Source organism: Marmota flaviventris, chromosome 19 (genome assembly GCF_047511675.1).
Source record: "Marmota flaviventris isolate mMarFla1 chromosome 19, mMarFla1.hap1, whole genome shotgun sequence".
NCBI lineage: Eukaryota > Metazoa > Chordata > Mammalia > Rodentia > Sciuridae > Marmota > Marmota flaviventris.
In genome coordinates this window covers 13395455-13417104 of record NC_092516.1, presented here as the reverse complement: position 1 = coordinate 13417104, position 21650 = coordinate 13395455, and the positions used below count along the sequence as shown (strand labels likewise).

Genomic DNA, 21650 nt, shown 5'->3' with positions numbered 1-21650 from the left:
ATCAGCGGGTTTTAGAGAACAAATGTGAGCTCTGTGAGGACAGGGGCTTTGTTTTGTTCTCAATAATCCAGCATCTAGAACAAGCCAACCATGGAATATGTTAAATCATCAACTGATTTTTTTTTTTTTTTTGTACTAGAGATTGAACCCAGAGATGCTTTACCACGGAGCCCCATCCCCAGCCCTTTTTATTTGTTATTTTGAGATAGGGTCTTCCTGAGTTGCTCAGGGCCTCACTAAGTTGCTGAGGCTGGCTTTGAACTTGTGATCCTCCTGACTCAGCCTCCTGAGTTGCTGGGATCACAGGAGTGTGCCAGTGTACCTGATATCAATTGATTTTTTTTTTAATTGAAAAACCACAGAAATGCTTAAACATAGAAAGTGAAGAGCCCTTATGTGACCCCAACAGCTTGGTCTCTAGTTCCCAGATGCACTTTTCACAAAGGGCTAGTCTGCATCCCTGAGCTCCCGGGGCAGCCTCTGGCCTCACCTCCACCTCCCTCCTTTCCAGGATCAGTGCGCTGGGGTTCGCTCTCTTCTCCATATCCTGTAGCTTGATCAACTTCTCTATCAGGAACATCTTATCTTTGCCCTCCTGCCAAGAAGGAAAAGAAAAACAAAAATCAAACCATGGGTGAATGAATGATGGTGTAGTATTAAGGAGAAATTGGTTAAAAGAAGGTACCAGAAGTGGGATGGAGACTGTTTTCATATTTTCTTTTGATGAAAAGAGAAGAAGCATTTCACAGCAAGGCCAGTGACCCCCTACCCTGACCCCCAGAGCCCTCCTGCATTGTAAGAGGCTCCTCCAAAGCAATTCCCCTACCAGGCTTGGGCAAGACCCTCCTCTAGCCTAGAACTAGAAGTAACTGAAGGTTTCGGTATTGACACAGTCAGGATCCCCTGGATTAAGATAATACCTCTCAGGGGAAAAAGATAGCCAAGTGAGCTCTGAGTCTTATGTGGGTTTCTCAGCCAGGCCAGAAAATCAGGAGTTAGAAGATCAAGTAGACTTCAAGACTAGGAGAGTGAGGTAACCCACCAGGAGATGGGAAGCTGGGAAAGTGAGCTCAGCCTTCTGAGACTCTGTGGTCAGCAGAAATGCCGGCTACCATCAAACAAGGTGGGGCTACCCTATTCTGAAAATGGCAATATTAGAAACTTTCCCAGAAGATAAGGGGAATTGGGATTGGGGCAAACGCAGGTGTAGAATAGTCCCTGAAGTCACCTGTACCTTATTCACATGGTAAAAAGCACACCCCTAGGTGGAGCTAGGAGAGTCATGAGACAGGTGTTCCATGAAGAAGGGCACAGGTGAACTGAAGTCCCACCTCTGCGTATGTGATGACATCAAGAGACTGAGTCTTTCCCACCCCACAGTTGCCATGGAACTGTACACCTTTGATCTTTGCTTGAGCCGGCCGGACTCTCTCGGATTATGCTGTGTCTTACTTCTGGCCCTAAATAAAGCCTTGCCTGTGCCTAAATTCTGTCTGGGTCCATGGTTGGTGTCTATGACTCTGGATCCAAGAACCTGCATTTGTAACCGTGTCCCCCTTCTTGGCACACTCCTGCCCCAGAGCCTATTCTACAACCTGGTACTGCCTGGCTGTGTCCTGTCTTCCTGCTGAGATGCCAGACCTCAGGGCTCTGTCCCAAAGGCTGTCCAGTGGGTTTCCTTGGTCCACTTGATCTCTGTGTTGATGGAGATGAACAATTCAAAATTGGACAGAGGAACTAAAGAAGGGAACACGTCTTCTCCTTGGAGAGAGTAATCACTTCCTTGAAAATCCCTACAGCAGGAAATATGTAGAATATTCCACCTGTGTATTATTTGCTTCAAAGCTATTTTCTACATCTCTTATTCCTCTTCTATTAATTAATTCAGATTCTTCTGTAAGGAAAAAAATGTCCTTGGGAATTTTTAACAAGTCCTCCAGGTGTCTTGGATGCAGCCAACGTGTTTAGAAATCTCTGGCCTGTAGCAGCTGTCTCCACTCTCTAGGATGAATTAGAGTTACCTAAGAGTGTGCAAAAATGCAAACTCCTAGGCTTTCCCCGATCAATTTTTATTCAGAGAGGTAAACAATATTGTGTTTAAGAACACAAACTTTGGAGTTTTCTGTTCCTCCATGTAGTAACCCTACAATTAAGGATGAATCAATGCAATCTGTAGGCTTTGGTTTCCCTAATTTAAAATGGGGAGTTTAAAGAAACACATGTGCCCTAGTTAGGATTCAATTATATATATATATATATTTTGTTCATCACTTAAAACAATGCCAGGCATCATGTAAGTGCTCAGTAAATGTTACGTGTTGCCTGAATTGGTATCATTAGGGAAGTATCGGGAATTTGTATTTCTAACATTTTATGCCAGTGGTCATTCTTTGAGAAGGATTGTTGCAAAGTCTATTCCCAAGCCTTTGACTGGGTTCTTCTGGAGATGATGTCCCTGCCTTTGGGGTCCATCCTCTGGGTGAGACTCCCAAGCAGGAAGGTCTGTAGTGATGCTCATGCTGCCTTCAAATGACGTCATCCAAACCTCTCCCCGGTTTACCTGGCACTGCCCTTACAAACCCAAGGCTTTAGAATCAAATCCTTCCTATGTTGAGATCTGCATAAGACTTGCCCAAAACATTCAGAGGTCTGCTTCAGAGGAGCATTGGTAAAGCTTCTGGGGGTGAGGAAAAAGAGCATTACTAACCCACGCCCTTCCTTTACCTTCTGAAAGAATAAACTCAAATTATCTGAAACCCCACAGATAAGTAGATAAGACACTGGGAGTCCTATTTCTTTCCCAAATGTCTAGATACAAGATCTCATATCACAGCCATGTTAGTACTTAGAAGGATAGAAAATCAGCCCAGGATCAATAAGCACCCCCGTGCCTAGACAATGGTCTCTAACTACCATTTCACAAAGACTCTTTGAAGGAACAGCTGCTTCCTCTTCTGTAACAGGAAATGAACCAAGATGAACCTAGAACATCTGTTTCTTTTGGAGAGTAAGGATCCTATCAAATACTTCTGGTGTCATGTCAAAAGAACCCAGAAGTTAATTCAATTCTTTAGGTTTTTTTCTAGCAAATGAGACTCTTTGAGCATAAAAATGACTGCTATTTTGGGGTTGTGGCTCAGCAGTAGAGCGCTTGCCTAGCACGTGCGAGGCCCTGGGTTCGATCCTCAGCACCACATAAAAATAAATAAGTAAAATAAAGGTATTGTGCCTAACTACAATTGAAAAATAAATATTAAAAAGAAAAATGAGCCCTAAGTTTTAAAAAATGACTGTGATTTAAAGATATCAACATATACTTAAACTTTACATTCATAATGATAATTTTAAAATCCCCATAGGCTGTATTTGGAAGTTGTTAGGTGTAATGGATTGAATAGTGTGTCCCCCTTTTAAAAAGATATGTTCAAGTTCAAATGCCAGGATCTGTGAATATGACCTTAGGTGGGAATAAGGTCTTTGTAGATGCAATTAAATTAAGGATTGTGGGATGAGATCAGCCTGAATTAGAATAGACCCTAAACCCAATGAGAAGTCCTTAGAAAAGAAGAGAAGAAGAAATCGAGAAAAAGTCCTTGTAAAGATGGAGACAGAGATTGGCATTATGAAACCCCAAGCCAAGGAACACCAAGGGTGACCAGCAGTGACCAAAAGTAAGACAGAGGCATGGATCAGATTCTCCTTCACAGCCTCAGAAGGAACCAGGAACCCTGTCAACTTTTTAATTTTGAACTTCTGACTTGATGATAAATTTCTGAGATAATAAATCTCTGTTGTTTCAAGTCACCAAATTGGTGGTGTTTGTTACAGCAGCTCTAACCAACTAATACCCAAGGATGTGGACTCAACATTATGAAAATGTAAATAAAGGAAACAAATCATGCATTTACGCTGACTTTCCTCTAGGTGCTGCATTTCAAGGTAATTATCGCTCTTAACATCACAGAAATTAGACAGTCAGACATTGTCTATCTGAAGGGGATGTCACAGAGGGGCACAGCACCACCCATGAAGTACAGAGGGTCCCCAAGAAGATGTTGACTTGTGATTTTCCAACTTTACTACAGTGTGAAAATCATGCACATTAAGTAGAATCTGTACTTCAGAGTTGGAGTTTTGCTCTTTCCCAGGCTAGTGAGATTTGGTTTGATACTCTCTTGTGATGCTGGGCAGTGACATCCAGCAGTGGCTCCCAATCAGTCACCGGCTCACAAAGGAAACAGCAGATACACTACGGTGAACAGCGTTGCTCGTCTATGATGCAAAAAGAGCCTGGAAGGAACCGTGGGGAAGCTTGACATTGGGTATCAGATGATCACAGTCAATTCTTGGTAAGTTTTCTTTTAGGTGCAATGAGGATATATTGTGGGTATGTTTTTAAAGTCTTTATCTCAAAGAGATGCATATAAAATTTTAAACAGATAAAAAAAATAATGCAAGGCCTAAGATTTGCTTTAAAATAATGCAGAGATTTGCAGGGAAGATGTAGTGTAGATACAATGAGAGTTTCAAACGGTTGACTGATGGTTGCCGGGGCTGGATGGTGGGCTTATGGGGGTTCATTGTACTATTTTCTGTCTCTGTTTTGGAGTATGTTTGGAAATGTCTACTATAAAGGGTTTTAAAGGAGAAGGATAACACAGGACCCAGTGAGACTTACATTAATGATCTGTTCATGGAGAAGCCTGATCATAATCTTCCTTCCCTCTGTGATCTGCCAGTAAAGATAGGTGATGATTCTGGAAGAGAAGAAGGGACAGGGTGACAGTTGCAGGCTCCAAATGCCAACTGGGTACAAGGGGACTGGAATATTTGCTTGCAAATGGGTTTTGACTCCACTATGTTCCTGAAAGTTCTGATCACCGTGAGTTTCAGGCTAAATGCAATAGAGTAATGGTTCTTCACCGGGCTGCACATGAGATCACCTGGGAGGTGCAGATAAGACCCACACTTTGACCGGTCTTCAGACCCACGAGTTGCATGTCTCTGGGCGTGCGGTCAGACATATGCATGGTTCCAAGATGCATCTCGAGTTTGTGAATTTGGACAATGCTGTTCAAACTTCAGGTAATACACATTTCTTGGGATTGGGTTCAAATGCATATTCTCATTTAGTAGCTCTGGGGCAGAGATCAGATTCTGCATTTCTAACCAGCTCCCAGATGTCTGTCTGTCTGTCTGTCTACCTATCTAATCTTTTGTCCCTGGCACACCAACACTAAATTCCTTGGCGTCTCCAGAGTGTCCTTTGAATGTGAATGAAATGTCTGGTTGCCGATGGCCCCCAGATGGTTTCAGGATGGAGGGCAGCCACCGGAAAGACCAAGGTATGATGAAAGGGTTGGACCTTTCAGCGCCTGTCCCTCGTGACCGTGGGCAGGACAGAATGGCTGGAAATCAAGTTAAACACCAAAGATTTCATCATCAAGCATGCCTGCCTAGGAGTGGACGTGGAGTCACCACGCCACCCCCTCCGTCACACCTTGTCCTTGACATCTCTTCCACTTGGCTCTACTTGAGTTACATTCTCTATCATAAACTGGTAATCGTATTTTCCAGAGATCGGTGAGTCATCTTAGCAAATTATCAAATCTGAGGAGGGGGTTGAGGGGAACCCTCAAATTGATAGCCGGTCGGTCATAAGTGGGTCTTGGGAGCAGCGTCTGAAGTGGTGGTGGACTCATAGGACTGAACCCTTGGGGAGTGTGACACGAATGTCAGAACTAAAGTGAACTGTAGGACACCCAGCTGGTGTCCGGGGAGTTAAAGAATTGGTTGGTGTGAAAGGGCAAGCCCCCCACCACCACCCCTCACACACATTTGGTGTCAGAAGTGTGACTGCAAAGAACACAAACCCAGTCAGTTAGAAGGGGACAGGAGCAAAGCCATCAGGAGAACTCAGCGTTCTAAGGAAGCCAGTGGCAACGTGGTGCCGGGGAGGGAAGGCGTAAGTGGGAACAGGGAGACCCGGTTCTAGCCTCTCCTGCCACTAACAGGCCCTGGGGCCTGGAACCTGTCTCGGCAGGTCACCCCATCTCTGTAAATCTCATCGCCTCCCTCTGTGAAATGGAGGGATCACCCCACACTGTCTACACCACCTGGCTCCGGGACTCCGTGCCTTTGAGTTCTGACTCTCTGTACAAGAAGGAGCCATCCTCGGCTGGGGCTGGGGCTCAGTGGTAGAGCTCTTGCCTGGCGTGTGGGAGGCCCTGGCTTCGACTCTCAGCACCACATATAAATAATAAAAATAAAGATCCATTGACAACTAAAAAAATATTAAAAGATAAAAAGAAGAAAAAGAAGAAGTTGCCATCTCAAATGACACCAGGGTCAAGCTTCTCATCAGCAACTGCCATAATCAACCAACCAACTACTCTGTGCAGGAAAATAGGCACAGGGGTAACAAACCTACTTTTTTTACTAGAAGCCAGAAATGGACCTTTTTAAAATAAATAAATAAATAAATATCCTAATGTAGCAAATAATGCCCAAACCAATTTTTTTTTCATATCACAATCCCAGAAGGAATCATACCTATAATTTTCCTAAGATCTCATATCCTTCTTTTCATTTTATTCTCTTATCATCTCTCGAAAGGGGCAAAGTGGATATTGCTCTCTTTATATACCTTGGGGACCAAAAAACTCAGAGAAGATATTCAAAAAACTCTTTTTAAAAAAAACTACCAGGGCTGGAGACATAGCTCAGCTGGTCGCGCGCTTGCCTTGCATGCACAAGGCCCTGGGGTCTCATCCTCAGCACCACAAACAAATAAACCAATAAAAAATAAAACAGAAAACCACGTATTCAGAGATAGAGTGGGGACCATCCCAAACACAAAGCTACACCGTAGGTCTCTGCTTTGCAACCAAAGCACCCCGAGGGCTGGGCTCATCTTGTGCCAACGACAGCAGCTCTTGGCCTCCCCCCTGGTTCCAGGAGGCACCCCACTTACAACACGATGAGTGTGAGGATGAAAAAGAAGTGCACGCTGCCGATGAGGTTGTGATAGATCCACACCACCCACTGGTAGCCAGGCCGCCCGCTCAGGGTGTCGATCCAGCGGTAGACAGAGTAAATGAAGGAAGGCAGACCTCGAAATGGGCCGCAGTCGGCTGAAGGTTTCAGTCTGGAAAAACCCGGGTGGAAAAACATCTCTGGCACCAGACTCAGAGGTGGGCATTCTAGAACCAGGATTTTTGTTTGCTTTGCTGGTTTTGATACTGGGAATTGAACCCAGAGGCACTCAACCACTGAGCCACATCCCCATCCCCCCTTTTTTCTTTATTTTTTTTATTTTGAGACAGGGTCTCGCTGAGCTGCTAAGGGCCTCACTAAGGTGCTGAGGCTGGCTTTGAACTCGTAATCCTCCTGCCTCAGCCTCTCGGGCCACTGGGGTTATAGATGAGCACTGCTGTGCCCTGCTAGCAAGGGTCCTTTTTAGGCTCTGCGACTGGAAAGAGCAGGTGTTGCCTTCTCTACCCACACTCCTCCCCTTCCAGAAGAAGCCCTCTGGCTCACAGCCCCTCTGGAATGACTGGTTCTAGGACCAGAGGTACCACCTGACCCAACAGAGGTCAATTCAAAGAACAGGCAGTGACCTCTGTGGTACCTTGGATTAAAGAAGTAAATGTGGGCAGAGAGTCACTTTCTTGGAAAATTGATTTAGGAAACCCCAAGAGGGAAGCCTGCTAGCTCTGGGGGCTGAAGCTGTCCGTCATGGGCAGTCAGTTATGCACCAGCAGAAACCAGAGGGCAATAAGGAGGAGAGGGAGAGACCAGTGGCTCTCATAGGAGGACAAGGGACATTGCAACATGCCCTGAAGCTGCTTGAGTCCCAGGTGGCTCCAATTTCACCTGCATCCCCCAGGTCAACCCCCCACCCCTTTCCTTCATTCTTTCTACCGAGGTTTATTTGACTTCTCCTAGGTACTGGGCTGGCCAGCCCGGGGATTCTATATTAAACAAGACAGGCCTCGTCTTTCCCCCTTGGACTGACATTCGAGTGGGAACATTGGACAAATCCATGAGTAAGTAATTAGACAAAGGCATTTCTGACTTTGAATGGAGGGATGATGGAAAGAAATTCAGGCCTGAGATAGAGGGGTGGGGAGAAGGGTGGACCGAGGAGGATGGGAAGGTCCATCAGGTACACACGGATGATGGGGAGGGCTGGATGGAGGAGACAGGCCTGCAGCTGAGAGTCAGAGAGTGGAAAGAAGGAACCCAGGCAAAGGGAGCACCGTGCCTGTGTGGGGAGGGGCCTCCTGGGTCCTGGGATGGTACAAGAGCTACGGGGTTGCTGCACCCATCAATCCAGAGCCCACACTGCAACCGTCTCCTTTATCAGACTCCTGTCTCTTCCCCTGCCCCAATCACTCCACGGCCAGGTACCAGACAACTTAGGGCAGCCCTGGGCCCCGGAGCCAATCCTAATCCTACCTACCCTGGCTTGCCCGTCCCCTACCATGGAAACCACAGTATAGGCGCTTACCCCCCCCCCCATCCCTGCTGCTTCTCTGTGTGTCCCCCCATGACATGGAGCGTCCCCTCCTCCTGGGAATGGGGAATAACCAATGTTATTGGTTATTGCCGCTGACTCTTGATCCCTCGGCCTCACCGTGTCTGGATAATAATAAAACTTGCCCTGGGAAGCAAACCCCAGGCCACCGTCCCCTACCTCCAGATGGTGATGGCCAGCGTGCACAGCACCCCAGTGAAGGACGGGAAGAAGAGCAGGAAGATGAAGACGGTTATCATCTGGGAGGCCCGCCAGGCTTTGCTCGGGGGCTGGAAGTTCACTATCAGGCTGATCTGCGGAGACAGGTGCCGTCCCCTCCCATCTGCACCAGAGGAGCAGCCGAGGGACCCCGCCTGGGGAGGGCCTCATCCCTTGTCGTGCCTCCCACCCCCCAGATCCAGCCACCTCCCTGTCCCAGGAGACCCAGCGAAGGGTGGGGGGCTGTGACCTCAGGCTGACTCACGTTTTTGACATAAAACATGGTGAAGAGGGTGATCATCTGGATGAAGGGGAGCAGAGGACAGAAGAACATTCCAATCCTGAAAAGGCAAGAGTCAGAGCCCAGGGGCGGGGCCAGAAGTCGGGACCCACGTGGTGGCGCAGAGAAAAGGGGTCAGTCACATCCCCATAAAATCCACGTGGTGAAGTCCTAACCTCTAGGACCTCGAAACGTGCCCCGTCTTTGGAGACAGGGTCTGTAAAGAGGGAGCTAAGTTGAAATGAGGTCACTGGGGTGGGCCCAGTCACCAACAGGGCTGGTGTCCTTCACAGAAGAACACAAGCATAGAGGGGGACCACCACACAGGGAGGTGGTGACCTGTGACAGGCAGGTCCTTCTCTCCTGGCCTCGGAAGGAACCAGCCCTGCCCACACCACCTTGATCTTGGGCTTCCTGCCTCCAGAGTCGTGAGAGAACAAACCTCCATGGCTAGAGCCACTGGGCTCTGGGACCCCACCATGACAGCCCTGTGGATGGACGGAGGGGACTGCGGTGTGGCCGTGAACCAGGGTCCCCAGCTGCTCCTTTTCCAGCTCTGGGAAGGTTCTGCCAAGTGACTCCACACTACCACCAAAGCCCCCGCTGGCCTTCGGCAGCCCCAACCTGGTGTGTCCTAAATGAGGGAATCAACCCGGTTTTGGAGCAGGATCGAGGTCCTGCAGGGACAAGGCTTGGGGGTACAGGTGACGAGGCTTGGGGGTACACCTCTTTCCAGCTCTCCCTCAGTGCTCCTGGTGCCCAGGAAGAAAATCAGTTTGGTGTTAGAATGTCTTTTAACTTCTACCCATCGCTAACCCCCATGTTTCCAGAACAGGATGAGGCCTTAAACCGGGAGCCTTGGCACACAGCAGGGTCTGGCTCCAAGGTAAAGACTTTCAGGGTGGGACTGTTCTTATTTTTTCCAGTTACTTTGTGATTTCTGTCAACTAGCACTAGCGGACTCCTTTAAAAATGTATTTGAGTTTAAAAAAAAAAAAAAAGGCAAACAATTCCAAAAAAAGTACTAGGTAGATAATACATCAGATGATGTAGCAATGTGCCCCCAAAAGAAGCCAGATTAGATTGGCAAGGCGAGAGTGTAAAAGGGTGAAGCTTGGAAAACACGTTCCTCACCTTATCTCCCTTCAGCCATAACATGCACTCCCTTTTCTGTTATTATATCATCTTCTTTTAAAATTCATCATTAGGCTGGGTGCAATCGTGCGTGCTTATAATCCCAGTGACTCAGGAGACTGGGTCAGGAGGATCGCAAGTGGGAGGCCAGCCTCCACCACTTAGTGAGACACTGTCCCAAAATAAAACAATAAAAGGGGCTGGGGATGTAACTCAGTGGTAGAGCACTTGCTTAGCCTGTGTGAGGCCCTGGCTTCCATCCCCAGTTGTGCAGTAAAAGAAACCAGTTATATTATGATATCCCTGTGTCATTATTTGTTAAAAAACTTAGGAGTGCCTGTATCTCAGGATCCAGCAATTTCACATCTTGGCCTATATGCGAAAGAAGTGGGGAAAGGATCTCAAGGAGATAACTACACACTTGTGTTCAGAATGACACTATTCACAATTGCCAATTGGTGGCAGCCACGTGTGGTGGACCGATGAATGGATAAATAAAATGTGGCCTTCTGCACACAATGAGCTGTTGTTCAGCTTTGGCAGGGAAATGCAACCCGTGGACACACCTAGAGCTCAGGGTGCTGTGAAATAAGCCAGGCACAAAAAAGACCAATATTGTTTGACTCCACTTTTTTTTTTTTTTTTTTTTTTTTGATGGTGTAACATAGATTCACAGAACCAGAAAGTAGATCAGGGGTTGCCAGGGGCTAGGAGGCGCAGGAAAGGAGTGGCGGATACTGGGTACAGAGTTGTTCCAGTTTTGCCAGATGAGAAGGTTCTGAAGATGGGTCACACAACCATGTGATCATACTTGCTATGAATTTTTACAATTTTTTTTAAAGAGTGCTCATAAAGATAACAGTGTCGCAGGGTGAGGTGGTGCACGCCTGTAATCCCGGAGGCTCGGGAGGCTGAGGCAGGAGGATTGCGAGTTCAAAGGCAGCCTCTGGAGAGGCCTTAAGCAACTCAGTGAGACCCTGTCTGTAAATAAGATCCAAAATAGAGCTGGGGACGGAGCTCAGTGGTCGAGTGCCCCTGAGTTCTATCCCTGGCACCCAAATAAATAAATAACAGTGGTCATCGTATCCCCACTTATAAAACCTTTCTGAGTGAGGCGCTCACTAAGCCCTGAGCATGTGCATTTTCTCATTTAATCCTCTCTGAAGCCCTGTGAGGCAGGTACTGTTATCTCTACCTTTTACCTTGCACGAAGGAAACCTGCATATTGAAATAATGGGTTTGTAAGCTTCCAAATTGCCAGCGGGTTCCCTAACAGGCCTCCTAAACACCAAAGTCCTGGCTAAATTAAATCTAAATTAAATTCATTGACATGAACAAATTATCTGGGGGGAGGGACAATTTGGGACCCCCCCCCCCATGAAACGCCAAGTCCTCCCTCAGTCAGGGTCAAGCCGACTTACCACACCAGAGTTTGTGCATAGATCAGCTCTAGAACATTCCTGGCAATGTCAAATTCCTGTAAGCCAAGGCTTGTGATGAACCGCTTCCCAATGATCCTGTGAAAGTGTCCTGAGGTCAGTCCCCAAACCCCCACTCCCGCCTGACAAGGTTCCCCAGGGGCCAGGACCATCAGATGCAGAGACCCTCCCCAGGTTAGGATGAAGTCCTTAGTTCCAAGTATCAGCAAGTGTTTGAAAAAATAATTGAGGGGCAAGTGGAATTAATACAGTGCAGTCAAGTGGGGTACTACTAAAACGATTTTTAAATAATTCTAGAGAATTTTGTTACCTGAATTGTTAACATATCCTACCTATTATCTTTTTAATATCATTTTGGCTTATTAAACCTTTTGTATGAACCAGATAAACTCAGCACTCCCCAATTCAAATAACTCTTCTAAACTAAAAGTGGTTTTTGTTGTTGTTGTTGTTCTGGGGATAGAACCCAGGGCCTTGCACAAGCTAAATACTCTACCGCTGAGCTACAGTCCCTGCCAAACAACCACAAAAATTTAGTTAGTGTTTACTGCTGTTAAATGAATGCTATTTCCCAAATCCATAAGGAGGACCCAGGCTTCAGGCACGGAGTCAGGTACAGGCACAGGTATTCATGACCAGCAAATACTCACCTCCTCAGAAACTCCCCCAGGAAGGAATCCGCTAAAGAGAACACGAAGTCCATCAGGAGGAGCCGGTAGATTTCCTGGCCAATCAGGGTCTCCCAACACTGTAAGACACAGAGGGGTCGGGGTGGGGGCGGGCACGTGGCCCCAGCTCAGCCCCTCTGCTCCATTCCTGCTCCATGTGCTCTGTGGGACACAGCTGGTGGCTCAGATGGACCGAGTCCTTGTGTACCCAGAAGGGCAGACCCACTGTCTGCCATCAGCACAGCCAGGTTCGTTTCCAGGGGTGTCCATTCTCTCTCTCTGGGTCCCTCCCTCGTCATTAAGTCCTGCTTTCCACATAAACCCATCTCCTCCTTCTCAGGATCTCTCCTTTTAAAACCTTTCATCTCCCCCGCCCCCCGCCCCTCCAGGTCCCATTTCTCAGTCAGGGATAATCGTTTCTTCAGGAGGTGGGAGACATCGACGGCTAAGAGTGCTCCCCTTCCTTGGGCTTGGTGACCTACAGAACATCAGTGGACACCTGCTTAAGAAAGTGACTTGTGATTGACTGAATTGTTGCTGCAGCTCTGGAAACGGGAAACTTGAGTGAGTGTGTGAAACTAGTCAACTATGTGGGAGTCAGCGGTAGGAGCTGAAAGACCAGGAGCTTTTAGGTTTGGCTGAAGTGGGAGAGGGAAGTTCTGGGTTCACAGCTCAAGGATGGGCAGATGGATGAATGCATGGGCACGTGGACAGATGGATGGATGGATGGATGGATGGATGGACACATAGATGAATGAATGAATGGATACGCAGGTAGATAGATGGATTGATGATGGATGGATGGATGGATGGACATATGGATGGATGGATGGATGGATGGATGGATGGATGGAAGGAAGGAAGGCTGGATGGACACATAGATGAATGGATGGATGGATTTGGGTGGATAAATGATACATGAATGGATGGATGGATGGACACATGGATGGATGGATGGATGGACACATGGGTGAATGGATAGATGGATAGATGGATGCATGCATGGATGAATGGATGAATGGATTTGGGTGGATAAATGATAGATGAATGGATGGATGGACACATGGATGAATGAATGGATGGATACATGGGTAGATGGATGGATAGATGATGGATGGATTTGGGTGGATAAACGATAGATGAATGGGTGGATAGATGGATGGATGGATGGATGGATGGATGGATGAACTGTGGGTGGATCAATGGTGAATAGAAGTATAATGTGGTATCCTTCTAACCAGCCTAACTTGGAGGGCTGATTTTGAACTTCTTTGATGGTTAGGGTGAGAAGATGAGGGCACCATGTTCATGTGAGTTGGTTTGCATCTGGACACAGCAATGTTATGTGGGAGCTCAGGGGACGAAGAATGACAGAGAGCTGAAGAAATTAATGTCAACTAGGATCATGATGCTCTGGAGAGACTTATGTCCTCCCTTGAGATCAAAGACCAAGAAAGCCAACTGAAGGGAGAACATGGAAATCTCACCTCTTCACCGGACAGGGCCACGATGTTGAGCCAGTAGTAACAAAGAATTCCAATGATGGATATTTTTAGAAAGATGTTTCTAAATAACAGAAGAGAAAACAACTATCATTTCCCTCCATGGCAGACTCCTGTGGGGTTTGCCAACACTTCCTTTGGGGCACCTGGTAGGATGGACATCCCTGCCCTCCTGTGCATGGGTGAGACCATGTGGCTAGTTCCCGGGAGTATATTGTGAGCCGAACCATTATGTGTCACTTCTGGGCTACAGCAATAGCTGCCTTTGAGATCCCCGGAAGCCACGTCTCCCCTTTGGAATGGCAATCAGCGATGTTCAAGATGGCGGCCCTCTCAGCAGGTGGCCCTCAGTGATTGACAGGAGCAGAACCAGCCGCCCTGCCACACCGCAGAGCACATGTAGCCTGGGCAAGAATAAGCCTTTGTGTTCCAAGCTACTGAAATCTGGGGTTTTGTTGTTCTTGTCACTGGGGCATAAACGAATGTATTCTGATTGATACACTCTCATTTGTCACACCTCCAAACTATCCGATTTCACCTCTGGCAATAGTAAGTCCACCCATGGCTCACTGGGTGCTAACTAAAGGTCCTGTGACAGGCACCACCCCCTCCATGTTTACAATTCCATCATCAGGTAAAATTATATTTTATGCCCATCTCGCTTAATATGCAAGATTATGAGGTGACGGTGAACCCTATATGTCCCCCTCTATACCCACTTAATGGGGCATCAGGGAAAATCTCTGAGAGGGTGACATTTGAGCAGAAGTCCAAACAGAGTCAGGAAGCAGACCACGCAGCTATGTGTGGGTAGAGTGTTCTGGACAGAGAGGACATCCCGTGCAAAGGCCCAGGGGTGGGCACAGAGTTTGGCGTGTTTGTGAATACCCAGGAGTCCGGCGGGGAGGAGATGGTGATCAAGAAGGAGAGAGGTAGGAAATGAAGCTGAAGAGCTGGTCAGGAGCCAGACTTCAGAGGCCACAGTAAGGAACGTGCTCTGGAAGTGATCCATAAAGAAACTTGAACTGCTTTGTGCAGACCTATTGCCATAACCAGGAGCGATTCAGGGAACCAGCCAGGAAGAAGGTGTCAGGGCAGGATTTGGACAGTACAAGCCTTTGTTTATCAAAACGCTGGGGCCACCTCTAGCACGTAGGGTGCCTGAGTTGGAATCACCAAAATGTATCACCCCTCCCACCTCTGGGTGGCTGAATTATAAAAAATGTACATCCTCATCCCTGCTGATGCAGTAAGTACCAGGACTCACAGTCTGACCCTGGATGATTCCAGTCCCTACACAATTCCTCAGTCTGAAACCTTTGTGCAGTGCACTGCCTGCCCATCTGTACAGGTCATACTTGAGATGTATGTTAATTCTCAGGCTTATAACCTTTGGAAAAGGTAAGCTGTTACTTTGAGCTTTATTTTTCCAGTTTTTGTTTGTTTGTTTGTTTAACCCACACCACAGAAACACACTTCACTCTTGAAATCCCTCCCTTCTGGAGGACCCAACTGTGATACTTGAGCCGAACCCCTCCAGCTCCCTGGAAATGACACAGGCGTTGGGTGCGACGGACACACCTACCGGATCAGGAGGATGTAGACCTCGTGCCGGGGCAGCTCGTACCTCTCCACCAGCCTGAGCATGGAGTATAAGCGAGGCACAGCTAGGTTGATGCAGGACACAAGGAAGGGTAGTAACAGCACGGCTCCGGGGTTCTGGTGCGTCTTCAGGAACTGTAAGGAGATAGCCAAGATGCCCACTGTGCGCTGGACCCTCTCTGCCTCACCTGGAAGACGGGCATGGTGGGGAAACCCCAAAAGGGGCTCCTCTGGGCTCAGCTATGAAGCTACCATTGTTTAGTACTTACCCTGTGCCAAGCATACTGAAGCTCAGAGAGGTAAAGACACTTGCCCAGGGTCAACCAGCAAGAAAAGGGAAGACCCGAACCCAGACATTTCTGCCCCAGGGGCTAAGCTCCAAGAGCCATTATGGGATTCTGCCTTCTTGTCAAGACGCCCAGGACATGGAGGATGTGCCTCTCGCAGTTGGGACAAAAGCCCGCGTGTGCAGGTACCACAGCAAGAGGGGACCACTCACAGCGGAAATTCTCTTTTCCTCTCTGTGTGATCTTGTGCATTTCCCTAGGAATCACCTGCTCTTGAGAACTGGCCTAGGAGGAGGGGGTGCCTCTGGAGGCCCACGCTGCCCCCTTGTGTGAGCGGGAGAGAGGGCCTTCCTCAAGGGAACCCCGCACCCTGGCATCGGCTCAGGGCGCAGCCTGGGCCGCCCCTTGGCCAGCTGTCCTCTCTGCATGACTTGGGATAAGAGAGTCCTGTGGATCCATGGGACGCCTTGCATCCCCTTCTGAGCATCCTCAGGTCTGAGCCTGCATCTGCTGGGGACCGTTCGCAGGCGCCCCGTGCATTTCTGGAGTGTCTCTGGAGCCCCGGGCTCCCGGGGTCCCAACGCTGCCCGCCTCCCCCACTAACAGCTGCCCCGGTGGAGCCGACGCTCGGCACCTCTGAGCCTCTCCTCCCCGATTGTACAGCCGCGAGGTTTCACATAACCTCAGAGATGTTGCAAGGATTCAATGACATCCAATAGGGCCAAGCCTGGGCCCTGGGACACAGCTGGGGACACTCCCAGGAACTGGAGTGACCGATGATTGGCGGCCACCACTTCAGATGCTGAAGCCCTGGACTCCCTCACTCCTGCCTTCTCTCCCCCAAGCTGCTCCCCTTTGTTCAGGACCAAACAGTCAGAAGTCTTCCCACCGACACCTGCCTGGTCACAGCTTGCACCCTAGGTGGGCGTTGCCAGGGGCCCCAGGACTGTGACCCAACCTCCCCTCTTCACAGCAGACCTTAACAGGGCATGGACACAACCCCATATTTTTTATTCTGGCCTCTTTTGCAGTTTCCTCCATTTAGTTGAGAACCTATTATGTCCTAGGTCTTGGGCCAGGTGCTGGGAGAAACAGACACACAAGCAGGGGGCCTCAAAGCTGCACTTCTCAGGTTCAGAGGGGAAGGCTGCAGAGTCAGGGGTGCTCTCCTCAGCCTAGTGGGGGTACAGGTGGTGGGAGGGCAGGCTTCCCGGAGGAGGTGACAATCATGCTAAGGTCGGGGTGGGGGGAAGTTTGCCAGGTGACAGGAAGCATAATACACTCAAGGATCTGTGAACGCACCGTTACGCATGGTTGGCACTAGATACGGGGGTGGTGGGGCACAGGCAAAAGTCAGGTCATAAAAGATCTACGAATCCTGCCCCGAGAATCCGTTTGTATTTTCTTCCCTTTACCTCTCCCTCCCTTTCCTTCCTTCCTTTTTTTGAAGAGCTGCAGATCAAACCCCGGGTCTCAGGCAAGCTTTGCAAGTGCTCTACCACCGAGCCATCCCCGGCCCTAGACTTCATATCGAGAACCATGGGAAGCCGTTAAAGAAAGTTACGTAACCAGAGCAAAGTGCGCCCAATGGTGGAGATCTGCACCCAGACAGAAGGAGCCCGTTACCCAGAGAACAAAGCTGCACCTACAGAAAACCCGTCCTTCCCCACGGCCACCCAGGAGACCAGGGTCAGAGCCTAAGTCATAGCATCCCGTTATCACTGAGGGTGCCGGGCACGGGGAGGTGATAATGAAGGAAGAAATGAGCACTGGGTCCCGGGTGCGCAGCCAGAGCCCCCAGCTCTGCAGCAGCCCGGACCCTTTGCTCCCTGCTGAGGTGCCCAGCTGAGCCCGGGAGCCAGGGAGCCGGAGCCGGGGGACTGTGCGACTGTACCCTGGTTTCCTGAGCTGACCTCAGGTCCCCCCCCAGCCTCCCACCCCTTCCTCTGCCCGGGCCCTGGCCTTCCCGCCCGTCGGGTTACCTCGGAGTTGTACTCGGCCAGGTAATAGACGGCGACACAGCAGGCGATGGCCATGCCAGTGGACACCAGCCAGGCCGCCACGTGGGCAGACAGGCGCGTGAGCTGCTGGTGGAAGGTGAGCTTGGTGTTCTCCAGTCGGATCTCTGACAGGTTCTCCTGGGAACACAGGAAGCCAGCTGAGCCCCAGGTCCCTCCCGCTGTCAGCTGGTGTGTGTGTGGGGGGGATGGGGACACGCTGGCCCCCCCCAAGAGACACACCCAGCCCAGATCCTCAGGGATGGACCTGGATTGTGGGAGGCCCCGGGGAGAAGCTCAAAACAGCCAAGAACCCCCATCCCCACATCCAACTCCGTTTCCATCTTAGAGGAACCGGTGGAAGCAACAGATGGTGACTTTGACCTTGAGGGAAACACATGAAGGTCACAGAGGTGTTCCTCGAACGAGGCTGGGTGCACGCACAGAGCAAGAAGTCAACACCTGCAACCCTCTTGTCAAAGCCCCTGCTGATAAATTCTGCTTGTTAATTCTTTTTTGTATGTTTTTATTTTGGGGAGGTGGGGGGTATTGGGGATTCAACTCAGGGGCACTCGACCACTGAGCCACGTCCCCAGCCCTATTTTGTATTTTATTTAGAGACAGGGTCTCACTGAGTTGCTGAGTGCCTTGCTTTTGCTGAGGCTGGCTTTAAGCTCACGATCCTCCTGCCTCAGCCTCCGGAGCTGCTGGGATGACAGGCGTGGGCCACCACACCCAGCTTTGCTATTTCTTTTTAATAAGTTTATTTCTTTACACCAGGGTTGCTCCATCTCCACACTATTAATATTTGGGGCCAGATAATTGCGGGGGGGGGGGGGGCATCCTCTGCACTACAGAGTGCTTAATAGCTTCCCTGGTCTCTACCCCCTGGATGCCAGCAGTAGCCTGTCCCCAATTGTAGCCACCAAAAAAGTCTCCAGACATTGCCAAACGTCCCTCTGAGGGGAGAAGATGTTCTAGATTGAAAACTACTGCTCAGGGGTAAAGTTTTAAACCTGGAGCTGTAGGGTCAGGAGTCCTGCCTTCAAACACTTTAACATAAAGGGCTGGGTGGCCTCCAGGAGGGCTGTACCAGGGAGAAGGCCCCCGAGTCATGCAGAAATGTCCATCTCCCCACATCACCACCAGAACCAGGTGTTATGGCTATTTTGTGTTTCTATTCTTTTTTTTTTTTTTTTTTTAACAAATCTCATGAGCAATTAAAAAAGTCATTGATTATTGCTTGATCTAAAGTAGACATTGCGGAGGAGGAGGTGGGGGGACACGGCCTGTGGAAAGACGCCTCACCCTTATCTCGGTGCTCAGACTCTTCTGTTTCAGCTTCACGGCTTTTTCGTGCGTGACAGTAAAGTCCCAGCAGAAGATAAGTTTGGCGATCCCTCTGGAGTAAATGTGGGGGTTGATGAAGTTGTTCCGGAAATACTTGGCCATGCTGGAGAAAGCAGAAACCAAAGCACCCACAGGTCACTCCACCAGGCATCGGGGGGCGCAGGGCTGGGACCAAGGACACCCCGCCATCATCAGTGGTGAAAGGTGACATTGGAAGAGTGTCCTGGAGCGCTGGGACAACAGACACAAAGTGAGGCCTGCCTCACCATCTGAACTCGCCCACTGGGGAATCTTTGTCCTTTGAACTGTTCCGAGTGTCAGTTTTCACACCTCGAAATGGGGATAATGACAGGGCCCACCTCAGAGATCTGGTGAGAGAGGTATGCGTTTCCTGCAGCTGCTATAACAAATCACTGCCAACGAGACAGCTTAAGATGACGCGGGTTTATGACCTTAACATTTCTGGAGGTCAGAAGTCAGAAAATCGGTCCTACAAAGCAAGACTTTGGCAGGGCCCTGGTCCTGGGAGGAGGATCTGGGGTAGAACCTGTTTCTTTGCCTTTTCCAGGTTTGGGGGGCTATCTGCATTCTCTGGTTGTAGGTCCCTCCTCAAAGCAAGAGGAGTAGCATCTCTCTCTTTCCCTCTCTGACCTCTGGTCTCCCTCTTAAAAGGACCCTGAGGGGCTGGGGATATAGCTCAGTTGGTAGAGGGCTTGCCTCGCATGCACAAAGCCCAGGGTTCAATCCCCAGCACCACACAAAAACCTGTGGGTCCACGGGGCCAGCTGGATAACCCAGGATAATCTGCCCATCTCAAGATCTTTGACTTAAACACATTCCCTTTGGGTTGGAGATTAGTAGCCAACCACAAGTCTCTAGAGGGTTTGGAACAGCAGGCACTAGAGGGCGCCATTGAGATGGTGGGGATGTCCCAGACCCAGGATGTCCCAGACCCAGGATGTCCTCAGCACCCCGCCTGGCGTGTAACAGGCGCTGAATCTGCACCCCTTAGTAACAACTACTGCAGAAACATTTTCTGCGTTAATAGAACAGAATGAAATGGCACTTTAGTTAGAATTATCATGCTGGTATTAAGGTCATTAGGAGCTGAATTGCTTCCAATCCCCAGCACTGCAAAGAAAATTAAAATAAAAATGAAGATGGGGACGCAGAAACACAGAGGGAAGACCACTGAACACTCAGGGAGAAGACAGCTGTATTAGTCAGCTTTCCATCACTATAACACACGCCTGAAATTAAAAAAAAAAAAAAAAAAAACTTACAAAGAAAAAAGGTTTGTTTTAGCTCACACTTTTGGGAGCTTCGGTCCATGATGAGTTGGCCCCGTTGCTTTGCACATTATGGTTGTGCAGGAGGGCAGAGCAGAGCAGAACTTCCCACTTTGTGACCAGGAAGTGAAAAAGAGACAGAGATTCGAGGGTCCCAGGATCCCCTTTAAGGGACCCACCTGAACCCTCCCAGCGGGCCCCACCTCTTAAAGTCTCCACCACCTGCCAATCACATCAAGGTGGGATCAAGCCTTTAATACCCAGGTCTGTGAAGGACACGGAAGCTCCAAACTATATCAAGCCAAGAAAATAACCTTAGAAGAAACCCATCCCCCTGATCCCTTGATCTTGGACTTCTACCTTCCAGAAACTGTAAGAAAATAAACTCCTGCTGCTTCTCAAGCCTCCCAGTCTGTGGTGCCCTGCTCCGGCCACCAGCCAGTGCCCACGGCTGGAACCTTTTCCTGTGTGGTCTCCCACATGTACCTCGTCTCTGTCCACTGTGTCCTCATGTCCGAGTCATCTGGGTCACCCCATCTTTATTTTTCCTTAAAGGCACACAACTAACTCTGCCCAGCTCCTATTTTACATCCCAGGACCAAGAGATCCAACATCGTGGAGAAACTGGCTCCGGGGTAATGTTTTGGAGCATCTTGGATTTTGCCTGAATCTCCAGGCAGCCTCATTAGGAAAGGCGGACGTCTCCGTACCTGAAGAGCAAGCTGAAGAAGCAGGTGACCAAGCAGGCCCCGATGGTGAAGAGGTACGCCAGCTGCATGTTGTAGGCCAGCCTGCTGCTCCCGTGCCGGATGGTGGAATTGGTGTAGAAGCCGTAGTACATCACCGTGTCCCTGAAGTAACCCTGACGGGGACAAGGAAGAGATCCAGGTCAGGTGCATCTTGAGACAGAGGTCAACGACGATGGTCCTCAGACCTGACCTCTTCATCTGCAGGAAATTTGGGACAATCAATTTAGACATTGGTATCAAAGGGGAATCCTTTCCAGAACTCTTCCTCTCTCTCTCTCTCTCTCTCTCTCTCTCTCTCTCTCTCTCTCTCTCTCTCTCTCTCTTTTCTTTGTACTAAAATTGAATCCAGAGGTGCTTAACCACTGAGCCACATCCCCACCCCTTTAAAAAAAAATATTTAATTTAGAGACAGGGTCTCACTGAGTTGCTTAGGGCCTCTCTAAGTCACTGAGGCTGGCTTTGAACTCAAGATCCTCCTGCCTCAGCCTCCTGAGCTGCTGGGTTGACAGGCGTGCGCCACTGCGCCCGGCTTCCAGAACCCTTAAGGACACCCAAATCTGCAGCTGCTCAAGTCTCGTATATTAAATGGCCACTGTATTTGCACATAACCTGCCCC

At 49.2% G+C, this 21650-nt stretch overlaps 1 protein-coding gene across 1 annotated transcript in view; it reads right to left on the bottom strand.

Annotated features, from left to right (window-relative positions):
* The window catches only part of Tmc5 (transmembrane channel like 5), a 41569-nt gene that overhangs the window by 1844 nt on the left and 18075 nt on the right, over positions 1-21650 (bottom strand). The window contains exons 8-19 of the mRNA XM_027940657.2: positions 20996-21147; positions 18955-19099; positions 17632-17787; positions 15346-15497; positions 13746-13824; positions 12241-12338; positions 11573-11668; positions 9003-9078; positions 8699-8832; positions 6974-7147; positions 4679-4757; positions 491-595 (exon numbers count right to left, since the gene is read on the bottom strand). Of these exons, the coding sequence (XP_027796458.2) occupies positions 491-595; positions 4679-4757; positions 6974-7147; positions 8699-8832; positions 9003-9078; positions 11573-11668; positions 12241-12338; positions 13746-13824; positions 15346-15497; positions 17632-17787; positions 18955-19099; positions 20996-21147 (1446 nt within the window). The remainder of the gene's footprint in view (positions 1-490; positions 596-4678; positions 4758-6973; positions 7148-8698; positions 8833-9002; positions 9079-11572; positions 11669-12240; positions 12339-13745; positions 13825-15345; positions 15498-17631; positions 17788-18954; positions 19100-20995; positions 21148-21650) is intronic.